The 19,253-nt window shown below is 35.6% G+C and overlaps 1 protein-coding gene and 1 non-coding gene across 6 annotated transcripts; one reads left to right on the forward strand and one right to left on the reverse strand.

The window, feature by feature from the left end:
• Positions 1 to 1,436: 1,436 nt before the first annotated feature.
• On the reverse strand, positions 1,437 to 4,203 carry LOC137822367 (F-box/kelch-repeat protein At5g42350-like). 5 transcript variants are annotated; one of them, XM_068627251.1, is made up of 3 exons: positions 3,954 to 4,203; positions 3,669 to 3,783; positions 1,437 to 3,473 (listed from the first exon to the last, which is right to left on the reverse strand). In XM_068627251.1, exon 3 carries the CDS (start codon positions 3,385 to 3,387, stop codon positions 1,648 to 1,650), a length of 1,740 nt encoding a protein of 579 aa, XP_068483352.1. In that variant the 5' UTR covers positions 3,388 to 3,473; positions 3,669 to 3,783; positions 3,954 to 4,203; the 3' UTR covers positions 1,437 to 1,647. The 5 variants fall into 5 exon arrangements, with proteins under 5 accessions (XP_068483352.1, XP_068483354.1, XP_068483351.1 ...); XM_068627253.1 differs by having other exon boundaries at positions 3,669 to 3,702; positions 3,954 to 4,200; XM_068627250.1 differs by having other exon boundaries at positions 1,437 to 3,478; positions 3,954 to 4,200.
• Positions 4,204 to 14,302: 10,099 nt separating this feature from the next.
• On the forward strand, positions 14,303 to 14,382 carry TRNAL-UAG (transfer RNA leucine (anticodon UAG)). Its single transcript has one exon. It is a non-coding gene; the product is annotated as a tRNA-Leu (tRNA).
• Positions 14,383 to 19,253: the final 4,871 nt, after the last annotated feature.

The raw sequence follows: 19,253 nt of genomic DNA on the forward strand, positions 1-19,253 counted from the left end.
CCCAAAACTATCAATAAAATATACAATAATAAAATGTAAAATTACCCTAAAGGAAAGTCATTCTGATAAATTGTGTATTAGAAATTAAAATAATCGATAATAAAGATCAGTGCGTGATTATTTCAAGGAAATATAAATTTGTTAGAATTATGGACATTTGTACTTTATTATTTATGAAAAATAATTATCCCGACCTCCTTTGATTTTGCTATATTTCTATTAATTTGACCTCCTTTGATTTTGTTATATTTCTATTATTTTTTTAAAAAAATACACATCATATATTTTAAATGTTCACACTATTTTCAAGAAATGCATATTCTTCCTCTATATGTACAAACGTACTATACACATACTACCCTCTAATAACAATACATAGTTATTAAATAAAGATGTTTTCAAATAATAAATTTTAGTACGTCTCACTCACCACTTATATTTAAGGAGTCTATTATTTTTTCCATTTTTCAATAAATTTTAACTACATGTTCTATAGCAACTCCTCTACCCTAAAATATAAATACTAGGAATGTAAGTGTAATTTCGAAAATTAATAGAATTTAAGTGTGATTACTACAATTTCAGGAAAAATCTGTTCTTATATCCTTGATTATAATGATAATATTTGCAGCTCTGAATTGTTAGTTCTTCCCAAAAATTATTTCCTCGCGGCTCTATTATTAAAATTGATCCCCCAAAAATTTTATTTCCTTGCAGACGTTTAAAAAATAGCATGTAAAATAAATACTTTGCCAAAATGATTTCTGTTTGTATTTTGTTCAGTTTTGTTGGAATCTTAATTAGCTTTATAAAAAAATGATATCTTTTCATTTTACAAATTCAATATTAAAATAAAAATCAAATCAAACAATTACATTATTTCAATTAAGGACAAATAAATTAATTAAAAAATATGAAGATGGTGAATACCTAATAAGATATTTTTTTTTAATAAAAACTCAATTAAAAATAATCCAATTTACTAGCTACTTAAAACTTACTTAAGTCATTATTTGATTTCCAAGTGAGACAAGTAATGTTGATTCAAAGTAACAACCACATACGAAAATACTGAGGGACTTTTAAGCCAAAGCCAAAAATATTCACGAGCAAAATGTATTGTGGGCAGGTTATATGCTGACATACGCAGAATACTACTTTCTACCATGTGTTTTCATGAGAATTTCAGAAACAGAAGTAGATTATGCAGAGATTCACAATAAAATCTCGAGCAACTTTTCTGGCAAACATTAGCATGGACAGATTTAAGGGTGCAACAATGCACCTCTCGTTTCCATCATTACTTGGATTGCACATGTGTATATAGACATTAGCCAAAGTCATCCCGAGGCTGATTAGTGCAACTGGTTATAACACAAACCCATAACTCCAGAAACTCGATGAATAGGAGAAATAATACAGGAGCAAAGTCGGTGTGGAATTAAACTTTTATGATTGGTGAGAAATGAATTAAATAAAAGGTACATGAGAAGCACAGAAACAGAGAACCACGGAGTTCGGAAGATTTGCCCATATACAATTATATGCAGCAAATGTAGAGCAGGACTTACCGGTCATGCTGCATATCAAAACAGAGAGGGAAGATCTAAGATTCTGTTGTTTAACATCATACATGCACAAAGGATTTCAAAGGTGTAGCACTGCCACAGATTTTGTCAAGCAGGAAGAACCATCGAGCTCATGAGTAACATGGTTCCCTGAAATATGGTTCCAGTTTGTGATATCAGATACATCACAAACAGTGAAAAAACCTAACACCCGACCAAAAATTTTGAACATCTCTACCCCAAAAATGAGGTTTTTATCAGACAGAAAAACAGCACTCCAGTCCATTGGGGCATCAGGATGAACTGAGGCTTCAGTCCAGGTGAGATACGTGAGATTCAACTCCCACAGTTTTCTAACAGCCTTGTTTCGTTGCCCAATTTGACCATCCCCTTCACACCAGGACACAGAGAGCATGAAAAGGCGGCCATTGGAAGATACAAGTATTGGGTAGTATTCGTGTACACGAGGCGGGATTGGAGTGGCTTGAATTGCAATCCAAAAACCTCGTTCTATGTCATATGCTGCAAGCTTGTCTGTTTCAGAATAAACATAAAACATCCTGCCACAAACAATTCCAGAACGAGCAAGCCCAAAATCAAAAGGTAATCTTGGGATTTCAGTCCATTTATTTGACACAGAATCATAGATTTCTCCAGAGTCCAGAGGCTCATCCCAGGATCCCAGACCTCCTACAGCTATCAACAAAAACCTTTTACTGCCCTTTGAGCTTGAATGGTCACTTTTTTGTCTCACGAATTTGTATGCCTTTCGACTGGGCAGAGACAAAGCTTCAGTCTCATTAAAAGAAGATCTGCAGTGACGTCTCAGTGAAAGCTTGTGAGGATCCTCATAAACATCTGATATGCCACCAATCCTTGATCTTGGAAAGCGTCTATCCTGCCGACTTTGATGACTTTGGCAAGTTGGAAATTCCAAACTGACCTCAGAGACTCCTAATATAGGATTTGATCTAGCATATTTCATGTACGGCATTTTACGCCAAGATTTTGTCAATGGACTAAATACAAGAACCCCTTTGTGTGTCCTGTACGAGCTTCTATCCACTTTCCCAAAGTTAGTCAGGCTAGAACATCCTCCAACGATGAAGATATCGTCATGTATGCCAGCAACCGAGAACAAGAACCTTCCTCTGAGAAAATGAGCATCTATCCTGTGCCATTGATTCAGAGACACGTCCAGTGCATGTATCTCACCAGAACAAAAGCCATCTTTAACAACACCAAACAGAAACAACCATGGACTTTGATAGGAACCTTCCCTTCTCATTTGGAGGAATCTAGGAGTGGTAGTCAAGGACCTCCATTTTTTGCACACGAGTCGTGCATTCATGAGACTTGTCAATGGGAGCCTAACCAAACACATTTCAAGAATATCATCAGGAAGAAAGATATGCATTCTGTTGTTCGTCGAAAATTCTTCAAGCTCTGAATTCTTTCGGTTGTGTCTCCTCCAAAACCTGTCCTTCACCCCATAAGAAAAGCAATCAACAGCAGTTTCTTCAGGGCCACAAATTGGCTTATAACCCTTTCCCTCGTCACTGGCACTAGATCTCCTTCTACTGTTTGAATCACCAAAATCATCACTGGTGTCAGCACCTACCTTGCAGCCCCCACCTCGTCCATAAAGATTTAAGCATCTTAAAGAAACCCCATTCACATCATCATCTTCTTCCCCGGCATTCCTGTTATTCTTCTTCTTCAACCTCTGACTGAAACTCCTCACAAGTCGCCTTGACACACTCAAATTCTGTAAATCTTGAGAATAAGATTCGTCTGCCCCCAATCTTCCAGAAAACATTATGCTCACTAATTCTTCACAAAAAAATATACAGCACCCATCGCTATCGTGCAAATTTGCGTATAGAGCAGCACGCAAGCTCCCCTCTACGCTTCATCAAAACAAAAGAAAAAAAAAAATACAGATTTGAGCATTGTCAAAGAATAGAAGCACATAGACACACTCGTTGCAGAGCCACTCGGTTAACTTTTCACATCTAACCCACATAATTTTATAATTGAAACAAAAGGGAAAACGAAAGTGATCCTGAAAATAGAAAAAAAAAAAAAAGGGATTTTTACCTGGCAAAGCAAAGGCAATCAATGAATCCAGATCCTGAAGGGAAACACATAAAATTGGCAGTTGAATAGTTGTGATGTTAGAAGAAGGTTGTGAGAGAGTGATGATAGTGAATCCCTGTGATGAGTGTGAACAGTGAGTGATAGCATATATTTTGCAGAAGCAAATACATTGATTTCATAGAGACACATATCTTTGCGGTTTGACGAATCTAACACATAACGGAAACCTCACAGAATTGGAAAGACGGAAAGGGAAAAAGGAAAAGGAAAAGAAAGAAGACTTACATTGCAATGCAATTGGGAAAAATGAATCACCAATTTCTTCCTCCATTGGAAATCCTCGTCTTATACCTACCCCAACTTTACCTTTTTCATTTTATGCCTCTCATCCAAAAATCAAACAAACAAATAATAATAATAATTATTAAATTATTAAATAAATACAAACAAAAAATTTGGACGGTAAAAAACAATTTTGTGGCTTGATTGGTTGGGACGAGAATTTAGTAAAGCCGCTGCAACACTGAACAAAAGCGACCCCTCAGTTTCTCCTTTTATTATTTATATTAATATTTTTATTTATTATTCTGCAGCTATTCTTTTTTTTTTTCCAACTTTTTCTTTTCTTTTCTTTTTCTTTTTGCTTTTTTCCGCACTCATATGCTACTAACATGTTTTGTAATGATACATCTCAAAAATAAATGTCATGTGATAATAACTCTAAACTCACTCTCTACAACGCTTTCAAGACAATTTTTAAGAAGAAGAAGGGTTTGGTTTGTGTTGATGTATGAAATTTTGTGTCGGTAAGTGTTTTCCAGGAACACATCATTCATTAAATCAACAAATTATGTTATTATGTTAGAGAAATAATTCACAGGTTGTGTCAAGTGTAACAACTTTAAGTTACAGTACTAAATTGAAAATATCTTACTATAACCGAAGAACTTTCAGTATTATTTATTTTAACACAAATACTATAAAAAAAAAGAAGGTATAAAGACAATCATAAAAAGAAAATGGAGGTTATTTAAAGTTAAAATTTAAAACTAATTAACAATTTTTTAAGTTTAAAACTATTTGTTTTGTCTCATGCCAATTATTTTGGGATAAGAGTGAAGAAGACTAAGATGTGAAATTTATTGTTAAAAGTTACTTTAGTTAGTCTTTTTATCTTTCTTTCTTAAAGCTACTTTTTTGCATATATAGCCAATGTACGTGCAGATTGCTATATTTTGTAGTGGAGAGGAGAAAATCTGTGTATATATATACTATCTAATATCACATATGTAGCGTTACAGTTCTGGAGTTCAGCTCAAATGTCATATCATGTGCAATCAACTTACATATGGCCAAACATTACTCGATTAAGATATATCTAAGAACATGAAAAGTAGTGGTGTATGATATTAATATGCCAGAAAAAAATAACATGACACTTTGCAATAAATTCCCAAACGAAAACCATACAAATCACGAATAACACCAATATATGTAAGGATATCTGTGGTCAACAGATGCACAGCAACAAAAGAGAAAACCAAGCTTCACACACTGGAAAATGCTGGGAATTCTTCAGTCTTGGTCAAGGACTTGTGGATGAAGGTGGTGGAGAGAAGAATGGAATGGAGGGAAGGTTTGGAAATGAAGTTGTTGCTGGCATAGGAGGGAGTGATGATGGTGGTATGGTTGGAAGTGGTGGCAGGGTGGTTGGTTGTGGAAGTGTTGGGATAGACGGCAAGGATGGAAGTGGCACATTTCCCTGAGGCAGATTTGGCATTGAAGGCAAAGGTGGTAATGTTGGTTTAGGCAAATTTGGTACAGCAGGTTGAGTCGTTTGCAGAAGATGACGACTTGCTTTGCCAAAATTTATGGTTGAAAGGGAAAGAAATAGAAAGAGAGCAATGACACAGGTCATGATGGCTTATGCAAGTTAAATATTGAAGGATTTGGAACAATAAGGCTGTGCCAGAAATTTTGCAGGAAACTGTCTAGCTGTATTTGCATGAAAAGATTTATAGAATCTGAGTTATATATAAGTTTTAGAGAATGGTTAATTGTTGTTCATCTAAATTTTTGTTAATAATATTTATTTATTACGTGCAGCATAATGGTTTGTTGGTCATCTGAGTTCCGTTTGTGCCCATTTCAAAGATGATAACAATATTTATTATAGTTTGTTGATAATGCATAGTAAACTAACTAGGAACTATTTTCGTTGGAAAACATCTCTCTGATAATCCTTGTTTTGTGACAATTTTGTCGTGGAGAACATTGACTTTTGTGACAATTTTCTTCATTCCTTCTAATGCAGATAGATTAGTTAACCCACAACGGTTCTGGTTAAAGTTTGGTATAGGGGATGCTGTGTAGGTGGTAACTAAGAAGTTGAGCTAACAATGGTTACACCATCTCACCAACTCGCCTGCATGCCTCATCATGGAGTCACTCACACAGTTTTGCTATAAAAGTCCCACATGCAACATCTGCACTACACACTCAAAAAACATACCTCAACACTTGCAAAAGATCACCAACTCCTACTGATCCTCCTCAAGTACCTGTATTCAACCATGGCTACTTTCGGTTTGTCAACACTGACTTTTTCATTTCTTGTTCTAACATTATTTTCTGCAAGTAGTCACACAATCTTCTGGAACCAACATTATCAAAGGCAGAAGTGCCACAACTTCCCAAACCTGAGCTGCCATCTCAGCCTGATGTTCGAAAATTCCCAATGCTAGACATACCTTGATGGCATTTTCATGTGTTCTTCTTGAATCAAAGTAGAAAATAGGGTGCGGAAGCAATGGGTGAGATGATCAAGACCCTCCTAGGAGTTGTGTTGGCCTTGTAGGTGCATGATGAGTATGGTGTTTGAGTGGTTCGGCCAGCTCAAGGGAGAAGGTGAAAGGATTGAAGTTTAGAGCCTAGATTTCTAGGAGAAGTAAAGCTTGTGCACAAAAATGGCAGCATAACCTTACTCAATTAAACTTGAAAATACAAGGTGTAGGCTCCTCCTTTTATAGGCTAAGGAGGACCATAATGCAACCCTAATGCTAGTCAAATGAAATGTAAATGTGAAGCACATGGGTGCACATGGCACATGGGTGCACAAATGAGCACATGGGGAGGGGTGTGTCTAGTTTTTATGCTCACCCCCTCCATGGTCTTTCTAGAATGTTCACACAAATATGCTTTCTACACTACTCTAATTACTAAACACCCCTAATGGGCCTTTATGTAACAATTACAAAGGTCTTCTCTTCCCAAAACCGTAGCTTTGACCCATGTGTATGTGAAGCTAGACGGTCTAGAAGGAATCCTCATCATGGCCTAGACGCTCCTTATGTAGCCGCTCCTCATCATGGCCTAGACGCTCCTCTTCATGGGCTAGACGCTCCTTTTTGAGTCTAGACGCTCCTCATCATAGGCTAGACCGTCTAGTCTTGGAGGCTTGGTTTTCATCGTGTGGTGAGCTTGGGCCCTCCTCCATCATCCCCTCCCTCTTGAAAAGGATTTGTCCTCAAATCCAAAGCTTTTGCTTTTGAGGGGGCTTGTTGTGGCTGGATGGTGTCCATCATCTCCTCCTTCGGGAAAAGACCTATCCTCAGATTTGCTAACTTGATCTCGGATAGCAGCCTCTTGCTTCGTCAAGGTGTGTCCTCCCGGATCAAATATCAACCTATGAGAATCTTGAAACAAAGCAAAGGAGTTAGAGTGAGTATTTGGAGAATAATTAATTGTGTGAAGTTGCCATCTTTGTTTTTCTCTTGTTTTGGTCAACTTCTCACAATGCTTCCCTTTTGATGGTTGTATGTGCCTTCTAATCCTCTTATGTTTTCTAAAATTTCCAAAAGTAGTTACTTTTTCCTTAGGCATAATCCCTTTAGGAAATGGTGACAACTTTAAAAAGGCAAGAGGACTATGTTCACATACAACTTCAAATGGAGAGATATGAGTAATCTTGTGGACTACTCCATTGTATGCATGATTATAAGGAAAAGGATTCTTATCCCAAGAATTGTGGGTGTCCCTCATGATTTCGTGAAGCATAGAAGGGAGAGCTATGTTTTCAAATTTTGGAGCTCTATCCCTTATTTTTGAAAATAAATCATGGAGGCTTGTCACTTTTCTTAAGAAGAGTTTATCCACTTCCATGAAAATGGAATCAAAACCTTTTGTTGTCCTAGGAAGATCTAATATGAAATTTAGGCTTATGTCTTCCCAAGGATCATTTGCAAAAGGTGAAGGAGTATAGAGTTCATGAGACATCGCCTTAGATGTATTTTTAAAACACGGAATGTATCTAGGGTAATGTCTTTGAACATCTTTTCTCATGGGTGACATTAATTTTCCTTTTAAAAGCTCTAGAGTTTTATCAACTCTAATTTGACCCATGAGTTCTCCTTCATGAAGATTTTCTCTTTTATGTGCGAAGGTAGTCTCGTTGATACAACCTTTGTTCATGGAAATTTCAATTCGTTGCAAAGGTTGTCTCAATAAGACATGACAAGTTTCTTTAGGCACTACTTCATATAAAAAATTGTCTTTGTAGATGCCTATAGATGACTTGACCTTCACTTGGTGATATCTTGGCATGTATGTAAAATAATCTACTATATTTTTATCTATGCAAGCCTTTTTTAAGGATTCTTCTTTTTTTTCTAGGCTTGCAAGTGTTCCTTTACAAAAGGTAAGGCTAGGTTGTTCAACAAGAGGTATATTTTCAAATGTATTTTCAACTTTTCCTTCTTGTTGAATGACCTTGTGGGAAGGAACACTCTTCTCCCACGCCTTTTGTTTCCCAAGGGTTTTCTCTTGCTTTTCTATTTTTACATTTTCTTCACTCTCACTAGCTTCTTTTTCTTGGCTACTATTCTCATCTTTGTCCCTTAAGATCATAGATCTTTCATTGAAACATTGAGATGCTAATTGATCATTGCCAAGGTATTCTAAACATGGAATTTCTCTAGCTTGAGTGTGAGAGATATGCTTGGTTAGGTTTTCTTGTCTCTCTTTCCTAGCTCTCCTAGGGAATTGTTGATGATATTCATTTTTCCTAAGACTTTCTTCCCCAAGATAATCATGATGTTTAGAGCTAGATGCATGAGAATGTAATTATTTTGAAAATTGAGACTTCTCATTCTTTGCTTTAGTCAATTCATTAGTTTTGATCTCATTCTCCAATTGTTTAGATGAAATTGATTGAATATCCTTAGTAAGTTGTTTCAAAAGAGATTTCAAGGATTTTACTTCACTTTCTATAGACTTTGGAGAGTGAGAAGAAGAAGACATGGCTAAAACTTTGTGTATATAGGTGTTTTACTTTGAGAAAGTTTAGGAAAGTTAAAGAGAGTAGTTTTCCAGGTAAGGGAGGTGAGTCACAAAGGACTACTTAAGTACCAAGCCTTTTCCTTGCCAAAAACTATCCCCCAATATCTTCACACAAGACTTTCTCTTAGTGAAACACTTAGAACACAAATGCAAGAAAACAATGTAAGCTAACTATGCAACAAAGCTAGTCGGTTTAGCACAAAAATTAAACAAAATTAAACATGCAAAACGTAGCTATGAAAGCAAAAGAAAAACAATTACAAACAAGTAACAATTACTAATCAAGAATGCTATACTATTCGGCCCTAGGTGAGGCTTCTTGGACACTTTGAGCCCTTGAAGACACACTCACCGTCTAAACGTAATTAACAATAAACCAAGTTGCAAAGGAAATAAGAGAACTCCCTTTGTTGATCCTCTTTTTGGTTAGTGCACTTCTTTGTTGTCTTTGCTTGTTGATCTTCCTAGTGTTTGTAGTGTTTTCAAAAATGCTTGTTTCGGCTTTGGCCTTGTCTTCTCCTTAGAATGATGGTCTTTAATTCTCCAATTTCCAGCACCTAGCAAAGGGCTAAACCTTAACCAAATCAAGTTCCCATTCACATAAGCACCAAAGAAGAATTAAATTCCAGCACCCAAATTAGAGGTCAAAGAACAAAAGCAAGAAACAAATTTAATTGAATAAAACAGTACCACCAAAAGGATTTAGATTGTGACAACTAGAAAGAGAGTCAATTAAGTAAAGCAAACAAATAAAGGTACTCAATTAAAGGTTGGCACACAAAAGAATTCCTAAAGAAAAGCACTAGATTAGATGACCAAATAAAAAAAAACAGCACCACTGGAAAATGTTGTGGGCCAGAAAACGTGTTTGTTCCCCGATTTATGCTGAGCTGTATTTTTAGAATTTGGCTCTGAAATTTGTTATGCAAGATATTCAGGATCTTATCTAAAATCTGGCTTTGGATTCACTCAAAACGGATGCACCATTTTTTTTTAATAAATTTTGCAAAATTGGTGTTCGGTTAGGCCAGCTGGAGCGCTCAAGATTTGCACTCTGATTTTGTAAGATTTATCATTTTTTTTCTGTTGCTTCTTTTGACCTCATTCTTTTTTTGTCTTTTCTATAACACTTTAAACTTGCATTTTCCAGAAAATCAGAATTTTCCTATGGGTGGAAATATTTTTCTGGGTTAAAACAGCCAAAACAGAGAAGGTGTAAACAGGAGAATCCTGGAAAACTGGAAAAAACAGCAAGATAACCAAAATTTAACACAATGGAATTGTAAGAACGGAAATTGTGTAAGAACTAAGACACAATTATGAACTCAAACTAAAAATAAAAAGGCACCAAAGGATCAAAGAACAGCAGATTCAAACAATTTAAAGAGACCCAAAAGCAAGAAACAATCAAGCCAATAATAGGACTACTAAGAATTGTTGACAAATATGGATTCACATGACTTGACACAACATTTATAGATTCAGAAAATAAAGACTCAAAGCATAAAATGAAGCAAAATTAAGAAAGCAATAAGGACTCAAATTCCTAAAAGAAAACAGCCACTCAATGGTGTAAGGAATCCTATCACAAGCTGCACAGAATTTGTTCAAGATCAATTGAACAATTGTGCTTCGGTTGGATCTTCCATAAGCACACCAAGAACAATTTAAAAAGTAAAAAACAGCAAGACAAGTATGGAATTTAAATGACAATATGAAATAAAGAAGAACTGAAAATTTAAAAGACCAAGCTACTCATCTTGAAGAACCAAAAGCTCATGATACCAAATGATGGCATTTTCATGTGTTCTTCTTGAATCAAAGTAGAAAATAGGGTGCGGAAGCAATGGGTGAGATGATCAAGACCCTCCTAGGAGTTGTGTTGGCCTTGTAGGTGCATGATGAGTATGGTGTTTGAGTGGTTCGGCCAGCTCAAGGGAGAAGGTGAAAGGATTGAAGTTTAGAGCCTAGATTTCTAGGAGAAGTAAAGCTTGTGCACAAAAATGGCAGCATAACCTTACTCAATTAAACTTGAAAATACAAGGTGTAGGCTCCTCCTTTTATAGGCTAAGGAGGACCATAATGCAACCCTAATGCTAGCCAAATGAAATGTAAATGTGAAGCACATGGGTGCACATGGCACATGGGTGCACAAATGAGCACATGGGGAGGGGTGTGTCTAGTTTTTATGCTCACCCCCTCCATGGTCTTTCTAGAATGTTCACACAAATATGCTTTCTACACTACTCTAATTACTAAGCACCCCTAATGGGCCTTTATGTAACAATTACAAAGGTCTTCTCTTCCCAAAACCGTAGCTTTGACCCATGTGTATGTGAAGCTAGACGGTCTAGAAGGAATCCTCATCATGGCCTAGACGCTCCTTATGTAGCCGCTCCTCATCATGGCCTAGACGCTCCTCTTCATGGGCTAGACGCTCCTTTTTGAGTCTAGACGCTCCTCATCATAGGCTAGACCGTCTAGTCTTGGAGGCTTGGTTTTCATCGTGTGGTGAGCTTGGGCCCTCCTCCATCATACCTAAGCTTCCTTTTTTGTCAACTAGATCAAAAGTTATATAAACCCTACCTAGACCTATTTAGCCTTCTTTGACCATAGAGGTCAGGATAATCCATTAAACAAACCTCCTCGCCTCATTTCCTCAATCGCATCAAGGTGCATACTTTAACTCGTGAATGCTTGCCAACATTATTTTAATTCTTTTTATCTGTTCATATCAACTGTCCTGGGACTGTTTACATTTCATGCGATTATGACTGTTGTCTCTGTTTTTTGCTTCATCATTCCTTTCTTTTCGAACCAAATGCGCTTCTTTATCTGAGCATTGCGTTTGTTTGCTTGCTTTCTTTGTTTTTAGATTCTCTGTATGATGGATTACAAAACCCTATATCCCTAGGCTCCTAGTAATATTTTAGAAGAAACCTCTAAGTTCAACACTCGTGAGAAGATAGTGTTATATAGGAAGAGTGAACATCCCAAAAAGAAATGTCTCTTTGGTATAGAGGACCATAGGTTTGTTAGGGAAGTGCCATGTAGGGTAGATAAACCAGTTTGCTGCGATCAGTCATCAGACCCAAATGGTCCTTTATGTTTCTTCTACTCTATTGTTTTCAAAAAGCTTCTTCTTTGCCTAACCTTATATAATTTCAAAAGAGTCCTCCTTACTGAAATCAATACCGCCCCTGCCCAGCTACACCCAAAATAACTTTTAAGTTTATTTTTGTCACCATCTCTGCAATAGATAGTGGATTCATCTACCACAAAACTTGTAGGAGTTTCATGCCACACACGGTTGGAAACACCTTCTTTTAGTTGAAACATGTCTTTTTGTAGTGCAAATTCTTCTAATATTTGGAACAATGCTTGTATTTTTGAATGGGTAGCTTTTTAAAAATGGTTGAAAGGGGAAGAAAAGAAGCTCAACACCTGTGAAATTAAATATTTATGGACGGTCTAACAATAATCTGATAATGGTGGAAAAATACCTATAAAGAACTTGACTAAGATAGGTTTTGGATGACATTTTTTCGTATAACAATAATGATGTCATTGAACCTATAAATACATAAACCACTTGGTTATTTTAGGAAATATAGAGTTAATTCTAAGGAAACAAATCCCAATAATTATGTTATCAATATTAACTATAAGATAAATACAAATGTCAGATGGAGATTGAAAAGAAAACATAGAGACCTGAGTTAAAACAATCAAATAAAGTATAAGAAAATTTGTAAACACCATATAGAAAGCATTGAAGTCAAGATAAGTCGAATTCACAAGAAACAATAAATCATAAATACTAAGACATGTAATTTTTTTTTATTTCAAATCACCATCTAAGAAAATAGTCCTTATGTCTGGTTAGTGGTTTGGCTAATGAAAAATAACAATCACATGAAGAAAAAAATAACCTGATTTTGGTCAAAAGGAAAAAAAATGTAGCTATAACAAGGACCATAAATCCAAGTATATTCTTTTGTCATTAAGTAAATTTTGAATTGATGAAGTTTACCTCACATGTTCACTTTAATGGTATACACCTAACGAACACCAATTGTAACAAGTTCTCAAGTATTACACATGCTGATAAGGAAGCTATTTCTTATAACATCGTAAATTGTCATTAGAAATTAATAATGACTTCACCTACAAACTTATGGATATACATAGAATCTCATGAGAAAATAAAGAAGAATTAGAAAGGAGATAAATAGTGATAATGAAATATGTGGTGATGAGGACAATCTCTAATACATTCTCAATGAGAGTAATAAAAGTCACTTGTCATTTTAGATTAAGTGCAATATTGTTTTATATTAGCCAATAAATTTTATATTTTTTCAACACGCGAAGACAAATAAGCAAAATGGTAGAGTGAATAAAATTACGACACCTAATTAACAAAAAAATTAAATGATAGAAACTCAATTAAAAAACATAAATATTCAATATTCAATAAACCAAAAAAATTAATAAAAACTTAATTAAAAATATTTAAATTTATAAGGAAGTTGAAACTTAATTATTAATTTCTCAATCAATATTAAGGATGGTTTTTCTGATAGTATATTAATAAGGGATTTGCAAGAAAAGGCTAGAAACATGTGATTAAAAAAACATTTGGTATCTCTTTTTATTTTGGAAAAATTAAGAGATAATTGTTACACTTGGACTATGCGTAGTTCCTTTGTTAATGTACTTAATAGTTTTGATAAATGATAATTAATATACTGATGCGGTTTTTTTTTTATGTTCTTAAGTATTTTTATATCTTTAAACGATTGTGTAATTTAATATTTTTTAATGTTTCAAAAATTATATGATCAACTATTTAATAACATGTTTAGTGTTACAACTTATAAATTACATTTATATAATTAAAAATGAATTAAACTAATTTCATAATTGTATTTTATATCTTTAAACGAATATCTAAAACAATACTTTAAATGTTACAAAAAATAACGTTTTCTTTTAATGGTAGACAATTATCAATTAAATACATTTTTAAATGTTTTTTTAATGTTATCAGAGGAATAGACTTTAAAAACATTTTTGAAATGTTGATAATGTGTTAAAATGATGTTAAATTCACTTTTTAAGATTTTACAAAAGCAACAAGTTAGTAATTTTTCTTAAATTTTATTAATGATATGTTAAGAATGTTGTTAAAACCCTTTAAACAAGTTTTGTTTGTTTCTTACTATGGCATAATTTATAAAAGATACTTATTAAGTAATTGTCAATAATGAACTAAGTAAAATATAAAAATATAAGACAGTTTGGCCGAGTGGTCTAAGGCGCCAGATTTAGGCTCTGGTCCGTAAGGGCGTGGGTTCAAATCCCACAGCTGTCATTTCATAAATAAATATAATTTTTTTCTAAAAACTTGTAATTTTTTTTTTAAAAAAAATGGACATGCTTTGTAGAGAGAAACTAAAAAGAAACACAATGTCTAATAATATTGATAAATGTTTACCCATCATGTTATTATCTTTAATTTTAATTTTGATTGGATAATTATATTATAGTTGTTTATATCATATCTTTTAGGTGAGTTTGATAACAAAAAGTTTATGATCGTCTAAAAGTGAGAAACTCCATCAATGTGATCCTAGTCCATTAGCTTGCAGAAAAAACACAAAGTGAGTTGAGTATTTTAACTTATTGGTTCGTCGAGGCTCGCTCTGCGTAACTTGTAGCTCAAACAGTTTAATGACAAGACTAATCCGCCTAATTTACAAAAAAAAAGTATTATATCTACGTATTATTGAACTTGAACAATAATAATGATGCATTTGAAGTCAAAATGAGATGATAATTAATTACTATACTTTTTTTTTATGTTTCCTTGTTCATGAAAGATGCAACTTTGATATATTTATTTAATGTAGATGTTAATCATTATTTTTTTAGCCTATTTGAATTATATTGTCAATGATAAACTTATGGGATATAACAAATATGTGAAACATTAAAATAAAATTATAGTTGCAACATTTATATGTAATATTTTTAAGATTTTGTTTATGTGGACTTGTCTAGAGATTCATGAGGTAATCATTATGTGGGGCATGCCGATGAAATAACCCACAATTTTTATGTAAGACGGGCCGACTCGATCAACATTTTACAGGTCGAATATACAACTGGCCAAAATGGGACAAGTCAACCTAAATTGTGCAAATTGTACAAGGTGAGCTTGTATGAATATATGCGGAAAAATAAATTGTGCAAAGTCTTATTTTGAATCATGCATAATGGTGTATATACTTTTCCATGATTGATATATTGATGTTTCTTCTTCCCTTCTTATTTACTTATTTAAGGTTCTTCACCAATATCATATTACTTTCTCACTTCTGAATTATTTTGATTCGAATATTCTTTCAATTCATTCTAGATCATATCACCTACTAATGAGATAACCAAGGTTCCAAAATAATTTTAAAAGGTAAAATATATATGCTTCATATTGATTTTATATGTTTCAATCTATTATCTTATTTAAAAGTTCATCATTGCTTTTAAAACATTGTAGATTTTAAAAAAGGAATCTAATCAATTAATTAAAATAACTTTTTCTTTCTACACCTCTATAATTTCTTATTGTACTTTCCTAATTTTTAAAATACTGTTTTACCCTTCGTAGAAGTTATTTCCGAATTGTGTTTCAGAAATATTTTGGAACAAACTTTCTGGAAATTCTAGAACATGATTTCTAAAACAGAATTTTTGAAACACGTTAACACATGAAATACATTCTTGAACGAGTTCTTTGGAACAAAATTTTTATAACAAGCTTTCCAGAACAAGTTATAAAATTTGTTTCACATTCGTCATTGTGTTTATTGAGTTTCGGTTGAGATATGAGCCTCAAATTCGTCCCACAAGATTTGAAATAAATATTTTATCCCTCACTGTCAGGGATCAAAGGAAGGTTCGTTTGTGTGTGAAACTGTTTGATTTTTTTCCTAGGCGAATACTCATCCATTTGACCTAAAATTTGTCGTGTTTTCTCCCAAATACAGTCAAGATTCTTACGTGGAATTTCAAGAAAAAACTATTTTGGGAGAATTTTTCAGTAATTTTGTGCAAACCAAGGCTATCCTCTACGAAAACTTGTGAAATTTGGCCCTACTTTCTGCAATTTTATTCTAAGTCTGTATTGCGTTGAAAAAATTTCACACAAGTGCTTTCATATGTTGTATGCACCCAAGTAGGGAGGCACGTCCATAAACAAATCACAAAAAGAAGATACGAGGAAGAAAAGTCAGGACCTTTTGTTTTCGAAAAACCAGTTTTGTTCACTCTCAGTCTGGGACTTACTACGTCTTACTCCTTGGGTATTTTGGTATGAATTTTTTACTAAACATTCGTCATTGTGTCTATTGAGTTTTGGCTGAGTGAAGGTACTCGTTTCTTTCACACCCTCCTGAGATATTTCTTAATCTTTTCCATGCTCTCTTTCCAATTTGCTTTTGTTCATGTAGAATATACATTAAAAATGAAACTTGTCTCTGTTGGATCATAATGGCAGGTTCTTCCAATTAAAATCTTTAAAAAATTTAATAAGATTCAAATAGAATTTGAGTGAAAAAAGATGAAATGCTTATGCAAACTTGATGATGTAAATGGTAAAAATTATTTGATAAATAGTTGGGTGTTTGTTCGGGGATTTTCCATCCTATGCCACCACTTTGGTCATCTGCCATCAGTGGAAGTATTCTTGTATTTCTTCGAAGCCAAACACCTAGGTCGCCAGTTATGGGTAAGCTTCAACGGGGTTGCTGGAAGAGTTTTGTTGTCCCTCTTCCAGCAATCTTACAAAAGCTTCAAAGGAAAATTCTTTAAAATCTGTTGCAACGACCCAACCCTTCTGGATGGGTTCCCCTTACACTGGACTGAGGAACCTAGATTCCAAAATCCCAGGCGCCTAGAAGACATGCCCCAACGGGAACAAGAGGTGTGCATCTTCCTTTCCAATCTCAAGGTGGTTTTTGACACCGTCACCTTGATAAAGCATGAGTACTGCCCTACGAGACTTAAGGCATATATTGGTATCCTCCTTCCCTTTACTCCTGCTAGTGATATCTTACATGTGCGTGTTACTAAATTCTCTCTTGTTTTTAATGTAGATAGCATGCTCAGGCTCAACAAGAAAGACTTGGCAACCATAAGGACAAAGGAGATGTCTTACTAGTGATACTGGTGAACCAGGTTGTCCTCTACCTTGACTTACAATCAAGGAAGAGGTTGGCTTTCTGACCTCGACCTTGATTTATGAGGGCAAGAGAAGATTTAACTGTTGAACCATAATGTTCAACCTTGGAATTATTACTCAAGAGGGAGGCGTTCTCTGCGAACCATCCTATCCCAACCTTGAGATCTCTAACCCAAGTGAACGGTTCGTAACTAACCTCACCCTTGCTGTACGAAGTCAAAGGAGGGTCTTAATAACTGACCTCATCATTGTTGCATGAAGTCAAGGGATAATTTTAATAACTGACCTTATCCTTGTTGTATGAAGTCAAGGGACAGGTTTTTAAACTGACCTCATCCTTATTGTAGGAAGTCAAGGGACAGGTTCGCTTTACTGCACTGTGCAAAATATTTTTAACTGAATAACTGAAATTTTATTGGGTGACCTCGTTAAAAAACCCTTATAAGGGAAAAAGAGTGTTCCCTGGAAACTATGTACAATGCAATAATTTAACTGAATAAAATTTAAGGTTAGCTGCGTTCCATGTGTGAGGGATCGCTCCACCTTCTAATGTCTCGAGCCTATATGCTCAATTCCCAAGGGCCTTTGTCACTTTGAAAGGACCAGTCCACTTGGGGGACAACTTGTTCTCTAGCTGGTATGGGTGGGCCTTCCGCATCACCGGTCGGCGACCTAAAATTGTCGAGGTCTCAGCTTGGAGCTGTACTTGTACTCCTCCCTTCTCTTCAAGGCTTCAGTCTTGATTCTTGCTTCCTCCCTCACTTCATCCAGTAGATCCAAATTCACATTTCTTTCTTCATTGGACTATTCGACCATGAAGTTCTAGAAACGCAGCGAGTTCTCCTGGATCTCTACAGAAATCATTGCGTCTGAACCATCCACCAAGCTAAAGGGTGTTTCTTTGGTAGTGGACAGGGGAGTAGTTGGTAAGCCAGCACGATTCTAGGAACTTCTTCTACCCAAGCCCCTTTGGCTTTGTCTAGCCTTCGCTTCAAACCTCTGAGCAGAACTCGGTTGGCAGACTCGACCTGCCCATTCGTTTAGGGGTGTTCGACCGATGCGAACACTTGCTTTATTCTCAGCTCCGTACATAGTTTGCACAACTGTTGGCTCACAAACTAGGTACCATTGTCAGACACCAACCGTTTTGGGATTCCAAAGCGGCACATTATGTTTTTCCACACAAAGTGTTGGATCTTATGGGCTATGATCTGTGCTATTGGCTCAGCCTCTATCCACTTTGTGAAGTATTCTATGGAAACCACGAGGTACTTCATCTGCCGCACTGCTAAAGGGAAAGACCCTAGAATGTTGATCCCCCAAGTATGGAACGGCCATGGGCTATAAATCGATTTAAGCTCTTCTGGAGGCACCTTGTGCAAGTCAGCGTGTTGCTGGCACTGCTTGCACCGCTGTGCATACCCCGTGCAGTCTCCCGTCATGGTTGGCCAATAATATCCTGCACGAATGACCTTTGATGAGAGAGATCGGCTATCAATGTGGCTTCCACATATCCCTTCATGAAGTTCTGCCATAATGTGCGTGCATTGCTCACCACTTACACACACCAGGATAGGGTAGGTGAACCCATGCCTGAACAACTTTCCATCGATCAAGGTGTACTTGCTCGAATTTTTCTTGATTTTCCTAGCCTCCATAGGCTTTAGAGGGAGTACCACATCAGCCAAGTAGCGTTGGTAGGGTGTCATCCAAGTTTCTCCTGCTTCAACTAGGCAAACCTGCAACGACCTTTCCCCAGCAACTGGATACACGCTTATTCTGGGTGTTTTTAACATCTCCTGAGTCAACGACCGATGACTCCTCTTCACCCCTTCCAAAGTGTCGATCTACTGGACTTCTGCCGTATTATCTGTGGCAGTTCGAGGTGTCATCAGGGTTTCTTAAATGACGGTCCTCTGTCTGCTCCTCTTGCCCGAACTGACGAGCTTTGTTAGCAAGTCAACTCGGGTATTTTGTTATCTGGGTACGTGGACTAGCTCGAA

This window comes from Phaseolus vulgaris, chromosome 9 (assembly GCF_000499845.2).
Source record: "Phaseolus vulgaris cultivar G19833 chromosome 9, P. vulgaris v2.0, whole genome shotgun sequence".
Lineage (NCBI taxonomy): Eukaryota > Viridiplantae > Streptophyta > Magnoliopsida > Fabales > Fabaceae > Phaseolus > Phaseolus vulgaris.

Excerpts from the sequence above, each read along its gene's own strand:
- LOC137822367 (XM_068627250.1), bottom strand. The coding sequence starts at position 3,718 with ATGTGTTTCCCTTCAGGATCTGGATTCATTGATTGCCTTTGCTTTGCC. Across the intron at positions 3,479-3,668 it reads GATTGCCTTTGCTTTGCCAG|CGTAGAGGGGAGCTTGCGTG; the intron begins GTAAAAATCCCT and ends GTTTTGATGAAG.